This window comes from Oenanthe melanoleuca, chromosome 2 (genome assembly GCF_029582105.1).
Source record: "Oenanthe melanoleuca isolate GR-GAL-2019-014 chromosome 2, OMel1.0, whole genome shotgun sequence".
Lineage (NCBI taxonomy): Eukaryota > Metazoa > Chordata > Aves > Passeriformes > Muscicapidae > Oenanthe > Oenanthe melanoleuca.
In genome coordinates, this window is record NC_079335.1 from 63,943,158 (window position 1) to 63,968,934 (window position 25,777).

At 38.2% G+C, this 25,777-nt stretch overlaps 1 protein-coding gene across 2 annotated transcripts in view; it reads left to right on the plus strand.

Moving 5' to 3' along the window:
- Positions 1-25,777, plus strand: part of MOCOS (molybdenum cofactor sulfurase) — a 209,312-nt gene that overhangs the window by 61,527 nt on the left and 122,008 nt on the right. For both annotated transcript variants that reach the window (XM_056483842.1, XM_056483843.1), the window contains one exon: positions 24,058-24,696. In XM_056483842.1, coding sequence (XP_056339817.1) covers positions 24,058-24,696 — 639 coding nt within the window. The remainder of the gene's footprint in view (positions 1-24,057; positions 24,697-25,777) is intronic.

Here is a 25,777-nt window from a genome sequence, read left to right on the forward strand (position 1 = left end):
TCTTTATCAGCTAATGCTCATGATAATTTCAGGGGTGCATCTTAAAGCTCAAACAAATGAATATCATAACCCAAACAGGTGGAAGAACACGATATTAGGCTTCTGCATATTCTAATACATGAAACAGCCAGCCAGGTAGTTATGTTTTAACAAAACAGAGATATATCTGTGTAATAAAATTTACTGTTGCTGTAACCATTACACTTAGAATGATTACATGTTTATAATAAAAATGCAGTGGCTATTTGCTACATTAATTAGCTGTTGATTTAATGTTATACAAATGTGATTCCTTTCAAGTAATCATATTTCTTGCTGACATTTCTGAATAGGACTACCAATTGGTTAAACATGGGTAAATAGCAGCCCTGATTATAGGTAAGCCACAGAAGAAAACAATGGAATAATTTAAAAATTTTTAACATGTTACTTTCCAAGCCATGTTGTTGTTAATAAAAACTTTTGATGTATTATCAACACTTTTATAAATAAACACAGACCTTTGATATCCACTGCCCAGACAAAGCTGCCAAAGAAAGAAAAGCTCTCTCTCTGTGCTGAAATTCTTTGTAAAATCCTTTATTTTTGTATCTCCCAGCAAGCTCAGCTGCCTAAACCCTTAGTGAAATACTTAGTGGTTTACCCCACTCCATCTCAAGATGAAATCAAGGGGTACTTTTAGTGGTTTGGAATTTATTGCCATGTTAAAAGTGTCTCTGTAAGTACTGGAAAAGTTTTTTACTTAATGAAAAGCAGATAATATGATCCAAATGTGAAAATGTGTACAGCTTCTTCCTTGACTATCTAGCTGTCAAAGCTCCTCAGAAGACACAGTTTACCCTGTACTAATGGGGCTGTTTCATACATCTTCCTCATAGTGAGGATGCTTGCAGAATCCCTCTGCCTCTTGCTTACCTGTGCAAACCAAAGCCACATCCTCAAATGTCAGTGTCTGTTTTTGGTGGGGTTTGTTTCCAACAACTTGTGCTTAACTTGATGGATCTGAGGACTGGACCTGCATGATTTCCATCAAGTGGTCCTGACCTTAGGTAAGTTTTATGAGTCTGAAAAATTACATGTTTAATCACATGTGATACTTCATTGGTCGAATCCCTTAAACAAAGTGTAGATTTCTTAATTAAAGTGTTTTTTTCTAGTGATTGTATAACAGTCTTTAGATTGGAAGTGACTTGGGGATTAATAAAACGTGGTATTTGCTCTAGGCATTTTTGAAAAAGAAGTCTTTTTGTGTGCCATCTTGTGTATAGTTTTTCTTCATATACCTTGCTATATTCTTAGCTGCTTCCCTTCTATATATATATTAAAAGAACATGTAGTATTTCTTGTAGGACTCTCTCATACACACAGATATATCTTTTTATGTAAGACATTTGCCTAATCAGTAAACCATCAGCGCCATAAGACTTCAACTTAATGTCTTTAGAACTCTGCATGAGCATCTTCTACATTTGCAAAACTATAATTAGCCAGGACTTTTTGAGTGGTATTAGGAGGTAAAACCAGCCAAGTTCATTCTTGGTTTGTTTAAGCAGCAACAAGCCAATTCAGTCAATCATGCCCACTGGTAAGCTGTTTCACAGAAAGCTATGCAAAGTGCAGTAAAAAAATCCATTCTTTTCCTTTAAAAATGCTTAAAAACTGTAAAAATTGTATTTCAGAGAAATATTAGTGAAATTTTAATCTGCCTGGAAACTACACAAAGTGACAAGTTATTCTGGTTTCTGCACATCTGTAATGGTCTGCATTTAAACATTCATTTGCTGTCACAACTTCTCATCTTGCACAAGCAAGACCTACCACACATTTTGTATTAGGATTCAAATTTTTACTATACTCATACACCAAGGTGATACAAAGAAACCTGGGAAACTAAGAAAAAATACACCAAAGAACTATTGTACAAAATATGAATTGGTAGCATATTTTCTTCATTGTTCTATTTGTCCAAAATAATATTTCCTCTGGACTGACTGAGGAAGAAATATATACTCACACACATGAACCTCAGACAACAGAAAACCCTTTACTTTGGATTTTGTGTTAGGCAGACAGAGCTGAAGCAATCAGAAGGGAAAGAGGTGAAGAAAAAGTAAATCATTATTTTAAATGTTTTGGTTTGGAAAGATAGAGCCACTGGATTTTTTTCTGCCTTGTCTTTTCTCATGTAGTACTTGCAGATAGCTCTGGTGGTAGATGCCAGAAAGACCCACACAGACATGGACAGGTTTTAATAACCTAATCTAAGCCAACTTAAACTTCCTTTTGGTAAACAATGTCAGGCCACCACTCCAGAAGATAATTCAATTTGTCTCTTACTGTCTGGACTAACATATAAGCATCCATTAAAATCTCTAGTGGGACACAAGCCCACATTTAAAACTAGGTGTGTGTTTAACTGCTGTTCAGAGCAGGGTTTTTTTATTAGCAGGCTTTATTTTTAATTGCACAAGCACAAAGAAGGACAGGATGGGAGTGTTTGGTTTTTGGTGTTGTTTTTAATTTCTGGTTCGTTTTATGTTCTTGTAAACGAATTATCTTTAGACATGTGGTTTGCACTGTCAGCTTTGAAAAAAAAACCAGCAGCGCATCCAGTTGGAGTTAGCAGCCAGACTTCAAGTTCTTAATTATTTAAGACTTAACTATTTTTATTTTTCTAGTTGTGTGACATATATCAAACCCGTTTTCACACTTGCAAAGACGAAAGCACTAGCTACTTTGGGAGGCGTTTTTGCTCTACTTCTGGCTTTCTTGTTTCTGTGAAGTGCAAAAGAAAACAGCCAAAGATATCAGTCATCCCTTGTGAGACAGTTTAAATGTAGAGAACCTTAGGAATGGAAGGGGAAGGTGTTTGGTATATGGTGAAAGCCATACACTTCTTGAAAGCCACATCCATTTGTAAAGCTCCAAGAACCCCAGTCTGTATAATACTTCTTGGCAAAGTTTCATTTCTTTCCTGTCCCCATCGGGCAAAAGCTTTTGCTTTTTGATACTCATTTAATTTAATATATTTTGCCCCACATCCTCACGCTGCAGCACTGTGAGGAGCCTGTCTCTGTCTTCTTAATGACCTCCTCACAGGTAAGGGAAGGCTGCTGTTAGATTCCCCTGAAGTTTTCACTTCCAGAGGCTAAAATCCCTGCAGGTCATGTGCTCAGCCTTGATGTTCCTGCACTGAATTAGCTGCACTTGATCATTGTCTTTCCTGTGCTGGAGGCCTGAAGCTGTGGTGTTCCTGATGATTGCTTCATAGAGGAGGCTGATGGGCTGTGCTTTAGGTAATCCAGCCCAGGATGCTTGCCTTCTTGGCTTTCAGGCCCATATTCCCTTTTGTGGACCTGTATCTTTATGTAAAAGGGAGTGTTACTCAATTACTAAAACTTTATAGAGGTAACCAAGCCTCCTGGCAGGAGCTGGTTAACTACTTGGCAGAATTGCTTGGCCTCACTCATCAACAAAGTGCTCCGTTATTCTCCTACTAGATGTAGCTGATCCTGGGATCTGCAAAGGCTGGTACTTTGGTCTGTCAGATATTTGGTGAATTGTAAATGTTCTGTGCACACATTTTCCCAGATGTGATACCTGCTAATCCCCAGTGACAGTGATCTGCTATTTTGAGCATGGAGTTGATGCATTATTGATTAATGCAGCTTAGACTGCACTTAAAGTGGTTGTACTCTAATTACATCTGGTGTCTAGAAATAATAGTTTAGCATTTCAGAGGCTTCTTGGGAGAGATGGGGTTTTCTGTACCACAGAATGTTTATTCTGATGGTATTTTTGTCTTAGCAGGAAAAAAGTGTACCTTTTAACAGAGTATTCTTTTAATCTGGTTGATTTTATATAACAATAATTTATCATTAGCAAGCTTCTTGTTCTCTGTGGATGTTTCATTTTAGCAGTAGAATTGGTTGCTTCCAAAGAAAATAATGTATCACTTGAAACCACTATACTGTAATCTCATAAAGAAGTTCTTTAGTGAACCTTTTCCTTTCTGTGTGTCTGTGTGTGATTTTTTGGTCAGTTACTCATGTTTTATTAATGCTGAATTATTTTAAAATATTTTATCTTAATAGTTTCTGGCTTTGCCCATTTGTATACTCTCTTGCTTTCTGATATTGAGAACAGAGATGTAGCTAAGTTTCATGGTTTAAAAATAGGTCTACAGATAACTTTCACATAAAATGTTTTATTTTCTTTTTGGGTACTAATAAGTACCCCTTTAGCATCATATTGATTGTGAAACGTTTCAGATTGTACAGCTGATGGAAATCAGCTTTATGTAGTAATTTGAAGAGAGGAGATCTACATTTTCACATATTCTCTGTGTGATTTCTTGGGTGAATAATTTCAATAAAATTATCAGCTAAAGTACAATCAGTTTAAAATATAGTCAGCTATTAATTAAAAGACAGTTTAATGTGACGAACTATTATCAACATTAGTAGGTGCTATAGGTGTGTTACTTAAGGCTGATTTTCAGAAGTGCGACCAAATCAGGCATCCAAAATCTTAATGTTTTGCATTTTGGATTGCATTTAAGCATTTAGAGTGCAAATGTTTACCATGCATCTCCTTTTCTTTATGCTCTGATAGTGCGTAAGATACCTGATGCATACTGTGGTACTTGTGTTAAGTAATGTCTGGGGAAGGTAGTATCCTGAAAAATTTATTATCTAGGTTTAAGAACAGGAACTGCACAGATGTTTAAGGGAGCATAATACACCCAGCAGACAAGAGAGATCAATAAGAAGTAACAGTGGTAGTGCCCCACTTGTTGAAAGAAAATTTATTCTGGAGGATAGTGGGGATGGAAGGCAACAAGGGAGACTTGTAATCGAATATCCGTAAATGGATATTCTCCTAGTGGATGTTTGCTACAAGTTTTTGCTAGAGCAGGAATGGGACTGTTTGAAAATGCAAACATGGTGAGGTTTGTGGCACAGAATTAAGAGTCAAAACCTTGGCAGTGGAGAACAAAATTCCCTTTTTTTTCAGTTGAGATGGGAAGAGCTACTTGGGGACAATGATTTGATCAAAGCGTCAAAGAGAGAAACTGTTTCTTGCAGTAGATTTTGAACTAGCAGGGAATGGGAGAAGGGAGTGATGTCAAAGGCAGAGGAGAGCATGCTAAGGGAAATGAGTTGCATTACATATTTTGTCCTCATGGGCATATGGAAACATGCATGTCTTGGGACATTATATAGTTGTGCAAGTGTAGTTCAGCTAAAGCTCTGAGGGATTTAAAGCGGTGAATTATTTATCTATTTATCTTTGAAACACTTTATTGAAATAAATGTTTGAACTTAAATAATACTGGTAGTGTGTTTGGGACACATTACCTTAGAGAAAGGTATGAGAAGCCTTAGAGAAATAAATGTTCACACTTGCCAACATTGTCCACACTTGTTCACATTTTTTTTTATCTAAGCAGTCTTTATTTAGTGCAATTGCTAGCAAGAGTGTTGGTTTGTAACATCTGAGCTATGACAATCACGTAATGGCAAAGAGTTGAGCTTGTGTCAGGGCCTCAGCCTGTAGCTTTCCAAGAAGAGCAAAGGATCAAAGTGCAGTGTACCTCGAGTGATGCACAAAGCAGTGGTTGCACAAGATCAACAGGTTGTGTACAAGAACATTGCAATGCTTGTGATTTTCTGACCTGGGTTTCTGAGCATCACATACCAAGAATTCTTCAAAAGCACAAAGGGAAAAGAGAGATCAAGGGGAGGAAAAAAATCTCCTAAGTTTTCTAATTCCCTGATGGCTGAGTTGTTACCCAATATAATAAGTATATTGCTTATTGAATTATTGTCCAAAATATAAACCTCTTTAGCACCTATGTATCATGACTTAAAAGTAAACTTTTCTTTGTTTTCTCATTCAAAGTAAAATAACAGTACCTCTGTTGATTGTAAAGGAATGCAACCTTGTGGCAGATGTATGTTTTTTTTTCTTCCTTTGTAATATGGCTGAGCAATATCTGAGAATCACACAAAGCTTAATTCTCCTGAGAACAATAAGGACAATAAAGTCACAAATGGTCTCCATATGTCCATATGAAGTCTTATGCACTGTATAAAGTAGATATCACAAGACTGTAAGGCTTTTTCTTTCTCTTAAATCGACAGTCAATTAGCTTTGTCTGGGGAACACATAGAAGCTCTGTTCCTTTGCACAGCTTTTAAGATCTTGTAAAGCTTTACAACTATTCTGGAGTAATTTTCTTTTTATTTACATGTTTTTCTCCCTAGCTTTAAGGGCTTTTCTTTTTTGTCTGTGCATACACACAGATGTGCATCTAAGCAAAACAAAATTTGTGTTTGATTTTGTTTTGTGCAGTCTGCCTGGTTGTAAAGTGTTTTTCAAGGCTGTGCTGTAAACCTTGCCAATTCTGCAGCACACACAAGCTTTCAGAAGGCAATCAGAGCCATCCTGAACTTCCTTAGGGATTTTAATTTGTTCTGTGTGAATACAGCATCTCTCACAGTGACATCCTGTGGGTGAGCAGAACTTCTTGTGTAGTAACAGAATGCAAATAATTAAACAACAACAATGACCAAATGTGTGTACTCTTGAGTTCATGGTAAGACGAACTGAGATTCTTGGAGATGGTGTTGAGGATTTTGGTTTTTTTAAGCTCAGTCCTTATCTTTTAATCTCACCATAATATGTTAGGTGAAGCATGAAGGCAATGGAAGCAGTTACAGATTTGCTAACATTTACACTAAAAGTGCCATAATATGAAAAATATGAATTGCAATATTTCATTACTTATAATAATATCTGTTATTATAATTGTTACTTAGTATGTGGAGTTATTTTGATAAAAATTAACCTTGTCACTTACATTTAAAGAAATGTCTAGGCACAGAGATCTTTGAAGACATCTGTACTGCAGCTTGATGGAATATTATAAACAAAGTAGCTTTCTTTATCTAGAATCTCTCTTAGAGACTTCCAGAACACAACATTCATGTGAAAAAAGAATCAAAAAAAGGTATGCTAAAATCTGTTACTAGTCTGCTCAACATCTCCCCCTCTTCTGGCAGCCTGCAAGCAGGAAGAGGAGTCTACTTTCATTTTGCTGCTTGACCCTGTGGTTAAACAAAAATAGTCAGTATGGCTCAAAATTGAGTAACGAACTGTTGGATAGCTTAAAAATTGTTATGACACTTATGATATTTGAATTATTTGTGAGGGTTGGGAAAGGAGAACGAATGTGAAAAATTCACTGTGTAATGTCTCCATTCAAGAAGGTTTTTAGGTATGTGTGTAATTGCAGACAAATTGAAAACAATGGGTAAACATTGAGAGTTAAAGACATGCTTAAATACTCTTCTTACCGAGGCATAAGTACCCAATAAACCTGCAGTGCACTTGTAGTACAGATATGTCATGTCAACCCTCCCTTTCTAACTTTAGTGAAGTGTTATGGGTACATCTGCTGCTTCCAGTGAAAAATAGACAGGATTTGAAGTGATAGCTGTTGCTGCAGGAGTTTTCTGTAATAGCTGCCAAATGGGAGGGAGGAGGGGAAGACAGCAGCAGAGGAAGAAGTAACCTTCCTGCTTCAAGAAAAGAAACAAATCAATCAGTAGCTCTATGGAGGGAATTGGAGAGCCTGCCCAACATCTGTCAGATGAAAACTGACATGCTGCAGCAGAATCTGCTTTATTGCCAACCATTGTGGGTGTTTTGCCTTCAGAAGTGTATTCCAAGAGCTTTTTGAAGTTCTTTATATGGTACAAAGGTGGTGTGTCAGTGGCACTGCACCCCCACATATATGAACCAGTAACTCAAGGGTCAGTTAAGGGTCAATAAATATCAACAGAGCTTTATGTCTTTCATATTCTTCTGTAATGGTCTTGATTCTGGATTTACTACAAGCAATGTGACACTTTGATACAACCAGACCTCTAGCCAAGATGTGCACTGAGTACACTAGAGGTGACAGTGGTTGTTTCAGCAGGAGTAAGTGGTTGAGAGGGAGAACTCAGTAGTGTGCAGAAATTGCCCAGTTCATAGTAGTGTGTAGAAACTCCTTTTTAACCTCAGAAACTCCCTGGGAAGTGCAACACCCTGGAACAGGACTGTCCACCAAATGAACCCCACTCTTTCTGGTTTCTGCTGTTTTGATGTAAAGGTAACTATTCATTTTGTCTAGTGGGAAAGACAAAGTGAACAAAACCACAGCTAGGATCTTTTAGAATAGGAAATTTTGGGGTCACAGAGCAAGAGTTCTTAGCTTCCTGTCTCTCACTGCAGGAACCTAACCAGAATGTATATTTCTATAGGGACAGTTGTCTAAACAAAATGGTAAGACAGGTGAATGAATCAGTGAGTGCTGATGCCCAGCTCTAACACTTTGCTGGTGAGCTTGGTAGCAGCTCTCTAATAAGTTGCAAGAGTTGAGCAGCAGAAGTAAAGTGGACAAAGCTACTCTGAGCCATTGACTCTGTCCTTAGATTTATAGAATCACAGAAGCATTAAGGATGGAAAAGACCTCCAAGATCATCAGCCAACTGACTTTTGACTGAAAACCACCTTGTCAACTAAACCATAGCGCTAAGTTGCACGTCCAGTTATTTCTTGAACACTTGCAGAGATGGTGACTCCACCACTTCCTTGGGTACCCTGTTCCAATGCTTAAGCATCTTTCAGTGAAGAAATTCTTCCTGATGTCCAGCCAGAACTCACCTGGCACAGTTTAAGGCCATTCCCTTTTGTTGTGTCACTGGTTGCTTGGAAGAAAAGACTGACCTGGCTACAGCCTCCTTTCTGGTGGTTGTAGAGAGCTGTAAGGTCACTCCTGAGCTTCCTCTAGGCCCTTCACCAGCTCCCTTGCTGTTCTCTGGACACGGTCCAGCACTTCAGTTTCTCTGCCCCAGGACTGGACACAGGACTTGAGGTGCAGCCTCACCAGTGCTGTGTACAGGGGGATGATCACTGCCCTTGTCTTTCTGGCCACACTGGTTGTGATATAGACCAGGCTGCCTTTGGCCTTCTTGGCCACCTGGGCACACACACTGGCTCATGTTCAGCCGCTGTTGACCAGCACCCCCAAGTGCTTTTCCATTGGGCCGTTTTCCAGCCCTTAGCACTGCACAGGGTTTTTGTGACTGAAGTGCAGGACCTTGCACTACACTTTGCTGAACCTCATACCATTGTTCCCAGCCCATCAACACAGCCTGTCCAAAAATGTATCAATACATGCAGTGCCAAACATACTGTAATGAGCACTGGCTGTAGTAATACTAAACAAGTTTAGGCCACGGTGGTAAACATGTCTAACTAAACAAGTCCAAGCTGTGGTCTGTATTGTGTACACCAGCCAAACTATATTTAGCTGTTTTTCTCCACATTTTCCTGCCTAGTTGTTTTTCTACGTATTTTGCTGTTCCTTCACACGCTTAGCTGTTTTTCTGTATATTTCTTAGTTTAGACCAGTGTTTGTAACAGGTGTGTGAGATAACTTGTTAAGACCCTTCAAGGCCACTAAAACATAAATTGTGCTAAATCGAGAGAAAAGGAGCTAAAAAACATAATACCAAGATTAGAAGACCCAAATAAAGGTGGACAGTGAAGTTTTAAACAAGCACCAATCATCGTACCTGAAGGGCTCGTGCAAGGCACATAAACAGCATAAAAGCACCAATCAAGAAACACTTGATTGCATGGACAGTAGTCTTAAAATATATAATTAGGGCTAAAAAGTAAACAACAAATCAGCTTCTGCATAATCATATTAGTTTGCTGTCCAGAATTCCTGTTTCTCCCGCAACTGGTTTAGCAAGCAACATCTACACATCTTGAATAAAAGCCTGATTGATAGCTGCCCAATCTCAACAGAGCAAGGTTTTGCCTAATAATTTGATCAAATTTGCTTTCTTGAAGTTTTTGTGTAACAGGCTGTAACTATACCTTTATTTTTTTTTATAGCTATGTAAATATTGGTACATAAAGGAATGTCAGAGTTTCAAAACAATCAAACTGTAAGTTTGAAATATCTATGCAATTCTTGCCCTTTTCTTTGTTGAAAAATTATGCATAATGAAAAAGAGCCCAATAGAACTATAATGTGAATGAGCAGCAACACATAAAGTAGCTTGTACCCTTCACATTTAATTGTCTTTGAGTCACAAGAGAGGTACATTTGGAATGAGCCCTTCTGCTTTTTATAGCAGACCACTTACTGTTTCTGACTTCTTCTGCTAATACTCATAGGTAACTTACTTTGATGGTGTCTCTTGACAATTCATGCATCTACCTTTGTTTTAGGGACATGCAGTTTTGAGCCGCAGCCAGATGGTCTAGACAGATGATTAAAGAGTATGGAATGATACACCAGAGCACTTACCTCCTGCTGCTCTGTCACATTGAACAAACACTTAATGAAATCTGAAGTGTAATAGCTAAAAATATATACTGCAGTACAATGGACTTTCACACATCCTTCTGGGATTTTCTTGTCTTTAAATATGGCTTCTGAAAAAAGGTTGCCTTTTGATTCTATTTCTGGACAAATTCCTAATGAGCTGATGACCATGAGCTTGTCAAAGAACATAATTATTTATTCTGTGTTGGGAATTTCATATCACTTATTCTGGAAATTGACCATAAAAAGAAGACTGTTCTTCAGCATGGTTTGTTATTTACCACATAATTTGCTGACAAACTTGTTGAAGGGAATTCTTGCCAGAAATTAATTTTGAGGTCTTGTAATTCAAAATTTGAATCTCCTAATAAAATACAGCATATGTGTTAAGCTTCTGCCTTTTGCTTTTAGAGCACAGCTCTTAGAATCAGATTTCTAGCATACAATTACAAATTCAGTATTTGCCTTCCTAAAACATTCTGTAATCATTTATACTTGTTGTACATTTGCTGGAATGTTTGCAGAAAGCAATGTACAAAGGGCATAGACATACACACCATGAGTGTCCTTAGAACTTTGAATAAATATTCATCAAATACTTTCACTTTTCATTCTGCTCCTCATGATATTAGATGTTACCAAAGCTAATATCAAAGCATCAAGGGTGTGACAAATCTTCCAAAATGGTATTGAAATTATGATAGGTAGAGTTTAAAAGTACAGACAGGAAAGAAAGTAGATTTTAACTGAAAAAACTTAGTAAAGTAAAAAACTTGGAATTCTGTTCTCCTGCTTTATGCATATGAAATGTGACCTGATCCTGCTGGAATCTGAGCTGGGGGCTGTGGAGAACAGCTTTAGCCGATCTCTAAAACTCTGATCAGATCTTACTGCTCACATCCCCTCTGGTTTGTATCTGAGAAAAGACCACTTTCACAAGAACTAACCTATTGCAATGTGGTGCTGCAGGGTAACACAGAGGCTGTTGCAATTTCTAATTTTTGTGGAACATATTTTTTCCAGCCATTAATAAAGCTTTCCAATTTTGGTGAATTTATTGAATGCCATATTCCCTAATGCAAGAGGGTTATAGGTTAAATCTATGTCTAGTGAAAGATTTATTCACTTAATTACATTTTTCCCAAAAGGGTTTCATAACTATATTAGATAATACATGAATGTACCCAGACTTTTGTTTTAGCTTGAATACACTTTGAGAACTTTTGGATCCCAGTAGCAATAATTCTAGACCATACTTTACCTTGAAATATAATCAAGGGTAGAGAGCTTCCTTTAAGGCAATTGTAAGCATGTAACAACACACATGGCCTTACACATGCATACATTGACAGGAACTGCATCACTGTTGCCACAACCATTAGTTCTGCTAAGTGACCACACATTTACCATTGAAAAACAAGAAGGATAATTACCCCTTCCCTGAACAACAACAAAACTAGGAAATCATATAGTGAGCAGCAATTTTTTTGTCAGTGCATGAACGTGGACAGCACTGTGAAATTATCCAAGTTGGAATAAGATTTCAATGTATCTGCATGTGTTCAAGAGAATGGGTATTCCTGCTTTTCTAGCTCAACACGTGCTGTCAACTCTAGTGGTGAAAGGCTACAGTGCAGATTTCAGTTGTCAGCTGCAACATGTTACTTTACTTACGGTTTTTTTTAAGGTCACTGATACCTGGAATAGGAAAGAGAAATTTTCACAAATATTCTAAACTGTTAATCATCCCATTTAAAATTGCACTTAAAACATGCTGAGGTTTTTCCATCCTGAGTTGTTGGGTTTTTTCTGCTTTTGTTCTGCAAAGAAACTTGAACTTTAAAAGTCAACTTAATCACTGTTTTGAAGGTGTGATCTCTGGCTCTTTCACCGCAAGATGCTGAGTATTTTGTTTCAGGTAAGCATGGTGTATCATCTTATGCATGGCAATATCCTATGCACGTGAGTAGTCCTCTGCTCATTTTGAGAATCTTTTCCTGACCTGTTGCTTGGGGGCTTTTGTGGGTTTGCTATGCAGAGTGGCACACTTGGAGTGCCATAAATAGGTTCCTAAATATTACTCCTTGTTGTAATTTGCTCTACTGAGGTTGCAGTGATGAATTTGCTTTCAGAATGTTTCCCGCAATAGAGACAACATGAGTGTGTGTTTCCTTATATGAATTGACCATCTCACATCTGGATTTCCTGGCCTCCTGGGTCAGGTTTCTACCTCCTAGAGGTGAGATAGTGACAATAAAAAGAGAAATTCAGGGCAGCCACTACATTTCCTGACTCATATTTTCTTCTTAGGAGCTTTACAGGATGAGATTGAAATGTAGAAGGATTATATGAAATTGTGGCCATTAGTACATGTTTTTAGTAATTTTTTTATTTCTTGAGATTTTCAAAAAGGAAGTTATTTCATATGCATCTTCTGGCTTGAATTTTATTATCAATATTGTGTTTAATTTATATCAGGATTAGTTAATGGGACACTTCAAACAGCATTAGTTTCAGTTTATAATTGTCACATCCATTTTGATTTGAACGGAATGATCCTCAGAAAAGATGGAAAGGATTGTAGCATCTGGTTCCTGAGTTTTATTCATATTTTCTCTTCAATTAATAAAGCAATAGCTTTTATATGATGGTTTTGTGATCTTATGGGTTTTAAGTTTCCTGTAAGCTGCTTTCATTTTATAATTCTAAAAATGTCACTTCTGAGCTCTTTAAAATGCTTTTGTTGTTCCCTTTTCCCTGATGTTGTAGATTGCCACCAGCTTTGTTTTAAGGCTATCCCTCAACAGCCATTTATGCCTTGTTGCATCCATCATGTGTCAAACAGTTTCTCTGTCAACTGCTAGGAGCACTGGAAGCTCAATTGTCAGGATTTAAGGTGAATGAAGAGAGCCTTGACAGGCTGAAATGATGTTTCCCATATGGAAAAAAAATCCATTCATAGTTTCTGGGAAATCTTGGGACTGTGAGCCTACACAAGAATGTGGTTCAGTGAGAACAGCAAGGGCACATTAAGACCAAGAATCCTTCGGTCAGCTCAACAAACAAGCAGAAAAGCCTTTCACTCTTGAGTATTTCTGTAATTATGATCACCAAGATGGTTTCACTAAGAATTTGTGGTACTGCATTATTTCTAACTCTCAAGCAATGAGCTAGTCCACTGTTTTACCAAAGTAGGAGCCTTGCAGGTTTCAGGAGTTCATGTGCCAAGACTTACTGGCTGTATTCTTCATATTATTGCCACTGCCCTCAAGGAAGTTTTTGCAGCTTTGTGTAAAATGCTTCAATCCTCTTCCTAGGAAGCAGAATCAGAGCTATGCTGCTGAAGTGGGACATCACATCACACGAAAAACAAATAGCAAATAAATGGTGGCCAGCTGTCTTCCAGGCTTCATTCTTGAGGCTTTCCCCCCATAGCAAGGTGAAGTACTGACTGCTGTTGAGAATTTGTCTGATTTGCTGGGATACCTGCGCCATGTAAAGTAAATACTGTTGAAATAAATAGATTTATGTAAGTCCTTTGTATTTTGAAAGCAGACTGAGATGATTTCTGATTAACATCTCCATCTAAAGTAATTTCCAGACAAAAGTACATTACTTGAAAAGCTACCCTTGATGAAATAAGACCTATATATGTGTGAGCATTTACCATAATCCCTGTCACCATAGTAACTGAGACCTAGATTCACAAAATCATGTAATTCCCTTTAAAGTACCTGAGTACCTCCGAAGTTTTGGGCCACATTTCTTGAGTAAATGTGAACTCATTGTACAGGCCTTTTATGAATTGCAAAAAATTATCCTTTCTTCATAATTCTTTTTTTTCTTTTGAGCAAGAAAGCTCTGGCAGGGGGTCTGATGATTTTTTTGTAGTCAGACCATCAGTCATACTGTGACAATATGTTATAGAGGTGGTTCCAAGAGGTTGTACTGGAAACAGTTTCTGAGCTTCTGGATATTTGGAATCAGAGTTCATCATCACCACTATGGGTACATTTTATGTAGTTGACTCATTTTGACATGAAAGCATTTTATCTTTGTTTCCTTTCACCTTGTGCTTTGCAATTACTCCAGAGAAGCATATTAATATCAAAGGACTGCAATGTGATCACTGATGTGACCATACTTCATTTGTACTTGATACGTTTCAAGATTAGGATCAAGGCCTTGTTTCAGAGCAGGAATTGAAAGTAGAAGTAGAAACCATCAGAGAGATCTCAGCATTGGGTAGGTGTCTTCTCAGTGGTTCATCCTACCAGGAAGGTAGGCAGCTGTATTCCTCACAAACTACAGACTCAGGCGTATCCATTTTCTGATAGCCACAAGTCAGAGTGATTGTCTCCTCAACCTTCCAAAGGAAGATGGTGGAAGAAGAATTTTAGCTTTGTGGGAGTTCATGGGACTCACACACCTTGTCACAGCTGTTGTGCTTAGATCCCTGGCACTCAGGATGGCTCAGGGATGGACTTGCTTGGAACAGGTGTAGAGAAACCCTAGTACATGGGAGTTGCACAGGCTTTTCTACACAACTGCTCTCCTCCCACCTTTCAAACCTACCTCAGTCCCTGGCAACACCAGCCCAAAAAGACTAAATAAGTAATGGCAGACTCAGTGAGCATATGCCTGTGCTTGACTCACACACTACAGAATAAACCTAACTGTTGCTGCAGAGTGTGAGAGCTGCTGGATTATGCTTTTGGTGCTATGCTTCATTACTCATGCCTTACAGTCTAAAATATCAGGCAAGGTGCAAATAAGTCAAGCTTACTTGATAGCAAATCCATTTTGTAAACAGGTCACGGACTCATCACATGTCCATTCTCTGGCACCTACAGGGAAAAGAGATTGGCCAGTGTTAGAGTGTCTGGGGTATTTGACACACTGTTTCAGGAAAAAATTGCCATAGTTTTTTTAAATGGCTACAAAACTACCACAAAAGCTAAAAACAAACCACTGTGGCTGAAGAGATCACAAAAGTACACAGTTTAAAGGCCAAATCTGATCTGGAAACAAATTCCACTAAATAAAAGTTAAACAAAGAATAATGTTTAAAAAAGATTGGAAGCAATGGTATGTCACTTAAGGGGGGAAAAAAGGCTAGCTTATAAAGTTTTTTTAGCACTGTTAAAAATATTTAATTTCTTATCTGATGTTACTTAAAAGGTTAGCCACTGTAAAAACTTGAGATTGTGGAACCACCAGAGCATCTGAGATTTTTTTTTCTGAAACAACCTTTACAAAATTCTATTTGTTATGCAGCTGAAAATAGCCAAGTGTTATGCTCAGGTTTCCAAGAATTAGAAAAGAGAATGTGTAGTAACTTCTGCCCAGTTACCAGAAATATCTCTGTTGCAGGTAGGCAGGCCTCATGGCAGTGATGCTTGCTGGCATTAGCAGCATTAATTTGACACTGCAACACTGAGTCAGTCTCCCAGCAGGGGCTCAGAACATGTGGAAAGGTCAGAGATCAGAACGTGCTTAGTAAGAATGGGAAGAGGGATGTTTGCACACCGGAGATGCTGGGGTTAAGCTGGATGAGCATAGCTGTGTATGGTGCACAAGGCATTTGGATACCTTTGGCATGCAGTGGAAGATTTGGTCATGTCCAGGTGAGATGCCTTAGCCTAAAGCAGGCCTCCAGCCTAGATTAGATGAGCTTCTTAATGCAGAGCCTGTGTCTTTGGGTGGCTCTAAAGAGGGATTTGCTCTGGTGTCCACAGTGTAGATGTCTTACAGTGATGCAAATTTCCATAGGCACACCCTTTAATTTGTTCCTGTAGCCTGTGGATAGGATATTGCACATATTCATGGTAGAAATGACACCTCTGGCTGGTATTGTGCTGTCTCGAGTGCTCACCACCAAAGCAAATCTTCTTGTGTTTGTTTCTGTTCAGGGGATGCCTAAATATAAAACTTCTGGTCTGTGCTAGGTAATACAGTGACTTTAGGTGTTTGGTGTAACTTATGAGGAAAATATTGTATTGAAAACATCTTGTGCTGGAGTTGCCTAGACACCAGCTGAGGTGATATGCTAGTCCATGCACAAAACCTTCCTATGTTTGTTTTTAACTTTGCTTCCTCCTAGTGACTCCTAAGATTTGCTACAGAAATAACTTGAATTCTAAGACATGAATGATTTAAATGCTGATTCATTTTCATTTGTAGTTTTTAAATTTGGCAATTAGTTTGTGTAAATACAGTTTGAAACATTTTTTTCTTTACTTGTTATGGCTAGTCTGCCTTAAATGGATGCCTAAAATATGGGTTATTTTTTACATTTCTTTCCTGGTTACTTGAATACCAGGTGGTAAATTTTCCTTTGCAGAACCTATAAATTTTCAGAATAATTTGTGTTGGAATTAATGAAAATACTAGGTTTTCATGGGCGCTTTTACAAATCTTTGGCACTAGTTCAAGTTCTGAAGCAAACAGGTCTGGCTGGTCCTACTCAGAAAATATAACCATGATGTGGTTTTAAAATCATGTAGGTATTGATCTTCCCTCTCTACACAGAAAAATAAAAGTTAATTTCAAAGAAAACAGTTACCATGGGGTTTCTGCCACATTTAGAAAGTTACAGGCATTAGAGACTTCTGTCAGTGAGAGGAGTTATAGTTGTGTGTTAGAACAAACAGTACCAACAGGTTGCTTGCAGCATCGGATTTTGTGGATTTTATGAGTCCTTCTGACTGTTTTGTTCTTCTGATTACATGCAGAGCCATAATACCACCCTTATTGGTAGTTTGCTCTGCCAGTGTGCCACTGACACTGAACACCTTTTGGATGTGCACTTTGAAATGAGTAATGAGGGTCAACACCTCTCAGTCAGGGTGTGTGCTTCTCATAGGCTTTGTTCATCAAAGCATCTTTTCCTGCAGGAAGATGTTTTGTGGCCATTAAAGAACCCCTGCAAGGGAAACTCCAGGCATTCTGCTGAGCTGCCAGCTTGGCAGAGCTGGAGAGGGGATTTGTTTGGTGAGGACTGGCTATGACCCTTTGTAAGCAAACAGGTATTTCCACAGTGTGTCTCCAGTGAATTGGACAGGGGAATAAGTGTAAGAGATTATAATGCTTCAATTCAGAGGGCTGAATGGGAATGTCTAAAGAAAGTAATGCTTTCCAACAGAAGGGGCGGATTTTCCCATCACCTGCCTGTGCTAAGTGTAACTTATAAGGTGCATTCCATCTTACCATTTATTTTGTCTCCAGGGAGCAAATAAACAAGTCATGTAAATGAGTAAAATCCTAATCACTCTTGTGGAAGCAGTAATGGGAAGAAGCTGGGTTCAGAATGAATGCCTTTCAAGTAAAAAACTTCAGAGAAGAAGTTTATATGTATGTAACCACTGAGGATAAACAAGGCAGTGTGCAGCTATTTCACAGTTAGCATGTGCTCTGAAAAATTTAGATCTGTACATTGTCAGTATGAGAAAAGAAACTGAAAAGGAGACTGAGGAAACTGAGAGAGAACTTTGAGAGAGAGAAAAGATTATTTGTCCCACTGCTCTTTCTCATGCTGGTATTAATCCATGGGCAAATCCTTCAATTTGGTGGATCTCCACCAGATTAGCTGCCCAGGTTGCAGATGATATGGTATAGATTTTTGATGAAAACATTGCTGTAAGAAAAAAACAACCAAATAAACAAACAAACCAGATAAACCCCCCCCAAACCTTTACAAGGACTTTTTTCTTTAAGTTATATTTTGCTGAAGGAAGACAGGTTAGGTAAATTTTTTCTTAGTTGAATATATTTGATTCTTTAAAGCATTTATAGATTTTAATTTTTTTTTTTGGGAATTGACAATGAAAATATAACTTGGTGCAGTGACATACTGGATTGAATAAACCTTGTCTTTATGAAATAAGATATGAAATATTTCCTACCCAGAAAGCTTGTCTTTTTAATTTGTAACCTGGAACACTCCCTTCATGGATAGAGATGTAAGGTGTCACTTCTGTCATCAACAGAAATTAAAGAAAATTTGGGTTGTATGTTAAGAAATATATCCTTTTCTATGGTATCCTTCTGTGCTGGCTTCAAAGAGGATAGCCACATCACCTTTTCCTTTTTTCTCTGTATATGTAGAGAGAAAAACACATAGAGAACTGCTGCTGCACATGAAGTTAAGCCTGAAAGCAGGGATGGGCCCTGCTCTGTAACAACTACAGCAGTTTACAAGACCTTAGGAACTCTCACTAAAGCTGGTGGGAGTTTTTCTATTGGCTGCTTTGATAGCTGGATCTGACTCTTGATTAATAAATGGGGAATGTTAAAACACTCTTACCCAGAAATGTAGATTCAGCCACTGTCTCTACTTTGACCTGCACTTCTGTGCAGAAAGGATTAAAATGCTAGTTACATAATTTAATTTTTTTTAAATTTACTTTTAAACAAAATTAAATAAAAATAAAATATTTTCTGGCTCTGAAGTAATTTTTAAATTTCATTCTTACAAAACCAATTCATTAAACAACAGCATGTTACATCTTTTCAGATTTTCCGTAAAACAGAAAACAGTGTGATGATATTTCTAAGGCCTATGGTAAGCATCTCTCAATACAAATCGAAACTGGATTTGTGAATCTGGGTAGCATGATGCTGAAAAAATGCTAAAGTAAAAAAAAAAAAAAATTTAGATGTAAATGTGTGGCTGAAAAGCTTCCTTTATGAAGTGCTACCTAAACTTCAATAGGTAGTTATGCTTCTGTCTTTGAATCTGAATCTCCTGTTACAATGGCCATACTTAATTTTTTATAATGGATTTTTAAATATAGATCAGCTACTGAATAGAGAATCATTGTACTCATGATATTTATGAAAACTCATACAATCTAAGTAAAATTGTGAATACAAATATGAAGCATATAAACCACAAACTCTTTCACTTTATTTTGATCTTGCTAACTAGAGATAGAAATGTTTACACAAATTGGAATTAAAGTATGGAGGGAAGAAAACCTAGCAATATAAGCTGCTTTTCAGCTTTTTACAGCTGTTTTCAAAAGGTAGATTTGAATAGAGAGAAATTGATGTAAAACATATTTTAGAAGCATATTAATCGTAGCAGCATGGAAGAAAAGCAATCAGCTGGATGTTGGGAGGCTGTAATGGAGATGATGTAGTATGGGAGTAAGTTTTTTTGCTACTGATCTTCTTTGTAGCTGAGAGCTACAAAGAGCTGATGGCAAGGAGGAACATGGGGCTTCTTGCATGAGGGAAGGGCAGCCAGGCAGCAGCTTTGGAGAGCCTCTCTCTCATCTGACTTTGGGTCACAGTGTTCCTAAGGTAGCTGGACAAATAGTATCCTTTACCTTCTGCAGAGCTGCCAGTGGCACTGTGGAGTGATAGCTCTAATTAAATTATTAGTTCAGGCTTTTGGATTAGATAAGTTAGATAATGCGACTCTTCCCTCTAAATATATAACTTGATTATAGAAATCTTTAAGTATAAAACTCATTCATAATTTTGAGTGTATTAATCATATGAAATGAGACGGCAGGCTTGCTTGGGTTGGAAATTGGCTTTCTTTGCCAGTGTTTACCTTGAAGTGGAAAGGTATTTTGGCTCAGCTGTTGTTGTAAAGATACAAAAGTCTCCTGGCAACTTTTACAAATTATTTAACACCAGCTAACAGAGAGGTCTCAGAATACAAACACGCACAGGAAAGTGTGGTCAAGTGAGGGCATTTTCAGTGCCTTCTCTCTGGACAGGTTGCACGATCTGTGTCATGATCTGTGCTTCTGGGGATGTTGAGAGGACAAGGAGAAGAGATGGCCACTCATGGTGGACCTTTAGTGTCTTGCAAAGATGGAGCTTCAGCTTCCTCCCTCACCTTGCCAGCCTGCCAGCAAAAGACTGGTTCCTCAGCCTTTGTGCCATCGTGCAAGTGATGGCACAGTGGTATCCACATGTTTAATGAAACAATTACCCTCTTAGTAATTTCTTCCAAAGAGTCCTTTGAAAAGTGGGAATTTGTAATACTGTAAAATGCTACTGCTCTTTGCAGCTGTCAGCTGTAGTAGATCAAGTTATCAGTTTTCTACCGCAAGTCTTTAGTCCTGCTGCCAACGGCGACCTTACATATGGCTATAAATCTTCCTGGAGTGTAATAAAGGTGTGCTGCATTTCACTGTAATGGGGTATGTCTTGCACAAAGACAGACAGCATTAGGAATTTTGTGTGTAATAGCCAGTGCTTCTCAATATCCACGTCAAAACAGAGGATGTCCACCTGTGGGCTACAGAAGTCATTGGGATGTATTGCAGTTATCTGTTCTGGAGAACTCTGATTTTATCATGGCAGTGCCTCTCTAGTTCAGGAGTTTGTGGTATTCATTTTATAAACTTTATTCTGAGGTTCTTGCAGCTTTCCTGGTCTGCACATTAGAAGTCATTCTGGAGAAGAAAATTCTCTGAACTCAGTTGCTTTTGCTTTATTTTATTTATTTTTCTTTTCAAGGTTAGAAATAGTTCAATCAAAATGTAAGTCTGACCTTAAAAATTCCACCTCTTTTGCAAGTACTGAATTCATAGCAATTTTGTAAGGCATTTGGAGACTCAAAATGCAGTAGGTAGCTAATTTGACTCACAAAAGAATCTATTTCCTATCTAAGTAAATTAGAAATATAAGTTGGTTGTTTCTCTAGCTCTAGGAACATAAATGGATTTTTTAAAAAGCTTCTAATTTATTTGGAGACTTCTGAAAATTAACCCTAAAGCTTGACATTTTTTTTCATGTGAAAGTCAATTTCTGGTACTGAACTGAATAGATTATATAGCAGTGTTGTTCAGAGATTTTATTTCAGAACTGTTTTGCTATTTCTGAATTTGAATGAATTAAAACTAAATATAGCTAAAATACCAACAAACTTTGTCTCACTCATTTCGAATTAAACATAGAGCTAGAGTCACTATTTGTGAGACTAAACAATCCAAAATAGTATTTATTGTCTTGTAGAATTCTGAAAATGTTTAATAGAAGTACTCACTGGCTCTGATATTTATGGTTGGATGACAGCATCCTGTTATTAAATCCCATTCCACCATTTTTGCATTCCAGCTGTAGTCATTTAACAGTCTCTTTTGCTCAAATTAAGTACTGTGGTAAGCAAGTACAATTCCAATTGAGAACTCCAGGTGCTATTCTTATGCAAAATTTTGCTTTTAACCCAGTGTGTCTCACCTTGCACTGAGCCTGTGTGGCTGAGTGAGAACAGAGAAATTATAGAGACTAAAAGAGGAGTAGACTTGATGATTGCCTTCAGCTTGCTTTTTGTTGTTGCTCTTGTCAGCTCACTCTTATGAAAAGATACTACATATTAAGAATTTGCTCAATTCACCAGGTTTTTTAGCTCAAAATGTATTCTGTGTGTGCATATACATGTGAATGTGTAACTTGTCCTACAGCTCACAGAGGTGAAAACAGACCAAGCTGGATATTTATTGTTGCTGTTGATTTTTGTTGGAATTGTACAACCTGTGCAGAGATGATTCCAAAATCTGTAGAGCATAAAAAAATAAGCCACATCAGATAATATATTAAAAGTGATGCTTGTAACCACAAAGACCCGGCCTCCTTTCTAATCCACTTTCCACCATTCCTTTCCCCTGGAAACAGAGGTATGATGATGCTTTCCGTCTTTGTCCCTGAAGACTTGCTTTTTCTGCTTTCCACCATTTCTGTATCTAAATGTAAGGAGAGAAGAATAAAGGCAGAATGATATTGGGACTGAAATTCAGGGCATGGTTCTGAACGTTAACCCTGGAGCCAGCTGGGTTAAGGGTTTCAGGTTCCTTCACTCAGATGTCCTACATGACACAAGCACGTGCTCCAGGCTGCAAAGGAGGTGGTGGAGGGAAAGGCTGCATGGATCTGTGCAGGGGGCAAGGGGAGTGATTCAGTGACCAGAGAGAGAAGGTCGCAGCAATGAATGAGCAGGCTGTCAGCTCAATACCTGATACAAAAACATCTGTGATTGTTCCTGCCTCCATCCCTAACAGGGTTTCTGAGCTCTAATGGAAAAGTTTGGTTTCTACGGTCTTTAAAAATTGTGTCCAGAGCTGTGAATGCTTGCAGCAACTGTCCCCTGGCAAGTGTGTTTCAGAAGATTCTTACAAACATCAGTTTTCAAAAATTTAAGTTTTGAAGAAAGTCAAGTCTCATTTGGGCCTATGAATCCATCTGTTGCATCTTGTACTTCCCAGTACCATAAGAGTTTTCTTCAACTGAGAAAAATATTCGTAATAGCATTTCAGTGGGTCTTTTTAGAGTAGTTTTTTTAGTGCAAATCATCAAAGCCATTGCAATTGTTTCTTTTCCAGCGTTTAATATTTGACTGCTGCACCCACCACCCAGCTCTAAAACCCTTTGTCTGTAGCATTTGTGTTTCAGACTGGATGAATAAAATTTTAAGGAATTTCACCACTGTCCTATGTTTCAGGATTTTTAACTTGAATTTGTCACATAATCTTTTGTGCAACTTATATTTAAATGCACCTCTATCTTCATTTCCTGCCTCTTCTAGCAAGGGACTATCCTGTCATATACAACATGCAGACTTTTAATGATACTCATTGGAAACCAGAGTTCATAGACTCTAGATACTGGTCTGTATCTTGGAATTCCACAGATCAGAACACTAGCTGCTTGTAGAACATTTCTGAACAGTAACATGTATGCTCTGGTTCAGTTTTCTTTGCTCCATTCACTGAAGCTGATGTCTCTCAGATGTTTGTTACATTTTCTGTTTATATTAGTAGGAGTTTTATAAAGTTAATTCAGAGAAAGTCTCTCAGATGAAATAGGTAAGAAAGGTGACTGAATTGAAGCTGTTCCTCAGCCTGTGAAAAGACTCATCTTGCACACTGCAAAACTGTAGTAGATGCAAAACCTAGCATGGATACCACAAGCTGTGTTAGATGGTGTTCACAAAAAGTAGTTTAGAGCCAACAAGGTGCTGTCAAGACATCAAATGTGTAGCATAGGCATACCTCCAGAGACTAGTTTGCTTTTCATAGTCTGGCTCATTGGAAAACAGATTTCTTCTGGTTTGGGCTACCTTTGTGGAGTACAGAGATTACAGCCTTATATGCATAAGGCCCATGGAAATGTGTGTTGCTTCTTGCTGCCTTCTGTTTCTCTCATTAATAACATAAGCAAGGAGCAAAGCCGTTTGCTAAGGTTTCCCTGTTGAATACTGTGAGCCTTAATTTGGATGCCCACTATTTAAGTAGATTATCTTAACTGAAACATATTCTGCCTGCTCTAAATATTTTGTCAACTGAAAACCTTCATAGTTTGCAAATAAAACTGGTCTCTCTGAAGGACAGTGTAATTTTAATTATATGCAGGCTTGATTCTGATCCCACTGAGGGACCAGACTAGCCACTCTGTTTGGAGCCAGGCAAATTGGCTTCTTAAGAACACAGCCACATTCACTTGAACACTGAAAAGAGTCTCTTGTGGGCAAAATGATTCAGGCTCCCTTGTTGAAGTTTATTGTACTGTTTGGCAAAACTTGTCTACTTCTGTTAATATCTGATGTCAGAGTAGAACTTATGGTGAGGAAAACCAAAATATATCATACAGCAATAAAGGAGAAAAATCAGAAAATAAATGGATATTTTTCTTTTTTCATTTTTCAGAATATTGCAACACTTTCACACGACTGCTGAGGACTACACCATCATTTTCACATCTGGATGCACAGCTGCACTTAAACTGATAGCAGAATCATTTCCTTGGATACCTGAAGGCACAAAGCAACCCAGCAGTCGATTTTGTTACCTAACTGACAGCCACACATCTGTGGTTGGTATGAGGGGCATAACTGCTTCAATGAATGTCTTGTCTGTTCCAGTAAAACCAAAGGAAATTTTGTTAGCGAAAAGCAGATTAACAGCTGAAGAGCAAAACTGCACAACACCTCATCTATTCTCTTACCCAGCTCAGAGCAATTTTTCTGGTACCAAATATCCCCTTTCATGGATACAGGACATAAAATCTGGGAAACTCTGCCCCATCAAAATACCAGGAAAGTGGTTTGTTCTACTAGATGCAGCCTCGTACGTGAGCAGTTCTCCATTAGACCTGGGAGTTCACCAAGCCGACTTTATCCCGATCTCATTCTATAAAATCTTTGGATTCCCAACTGGTTTAGGAGCATTATTGGTAAACAACAGGATTGCTCCCCTCTTGAGGAAAACCTATTTTGGAGGTGGAACTGCAGCTGCCTACCTCGCAGGAGAGGATTTTTATTTCCCAAGGAAATCCATAGCAGAAAGGTAAGGCTTTGTTTAACAAAAGAGGATTTTTGCTGATACTGTTTGCATCAGACAAATGTCTCAGGCTTGGTATATGCTCTGGGCTGTGATGCATGTGCTTTTTATGCAGTTGGATAGGTATTTCACATCTAACTCAGTTTGTCTTACTATTCTTTTTTCCTATCTAAAGAACATCATCTGTAATATCTTCCTTCCTTTCCTGATCTAGTTTGCCAAAACTGCAAAAAATATAAGGCTTCATTCAGTGACATAAAGGTCAATCCATGCATTTTTTTAGTTTGTATTTAAGGTACCTCAGTGGAAACTTGATGTGTTTTTGAAACTCTGCACCCAAAGCAGGCAGAGCAAGGTTGATCACACAATGTTAACTACCCTCAGTGAAACTGCAGAGTTAGGCCTACGTATTTCACTGGAAATGTGCAATGCTTTACCCTCAAGACAAAGCTTTATCAGAATAACAAGTGCAGTAAAATACATTACCTACAACAAATACTTATGGTGCTCTTACTCCTTGACTGAAGTTCTGAAGTAGCTCTGAAGCTCTCCTACTGAAAATAGAGGACACCTAAAGGAGGTCAAATACACACACATAAGAAAATGCAGGGTAATGAGGTAAGATTTACCAGTTCCTGAACATGCTGAAGTGCCACTCGTAGTCATGCTTGGTCTCTCTGCCCCCCTCCTTCATGGCAGCAGCAACTTGCATAAATGCAGTAAAGGGTCTTTCTTTCTCTGTCACATCTGCACAAAGGAAATGCTAGAGATCAGCATTTCATTACAGGATCATAGGACAGTTTGGGTTAGAAGGGACCTTAAAGATTGTCTAGTTCCAAGCCTCCTGCTGTGGGCCCAGACACCTTCCACTAGACCAAATTACTCAGAGGCCCATCCAGCCTGGCCTTGAACACTTGCAGGGATGAGGCATTGAGGAACTTCTCTGGACAACCTTTTCCAGTGCCTCATCACCCTCACAGTAAAAAGAATTCTTCCTCATAGCTAATCTAAACCTTCCCCATTTCTATTTTAATTTCTCTTTGTCCTGTAAATATATACCCTTGTAAAAAGTCTCTCTCCAGTTCTC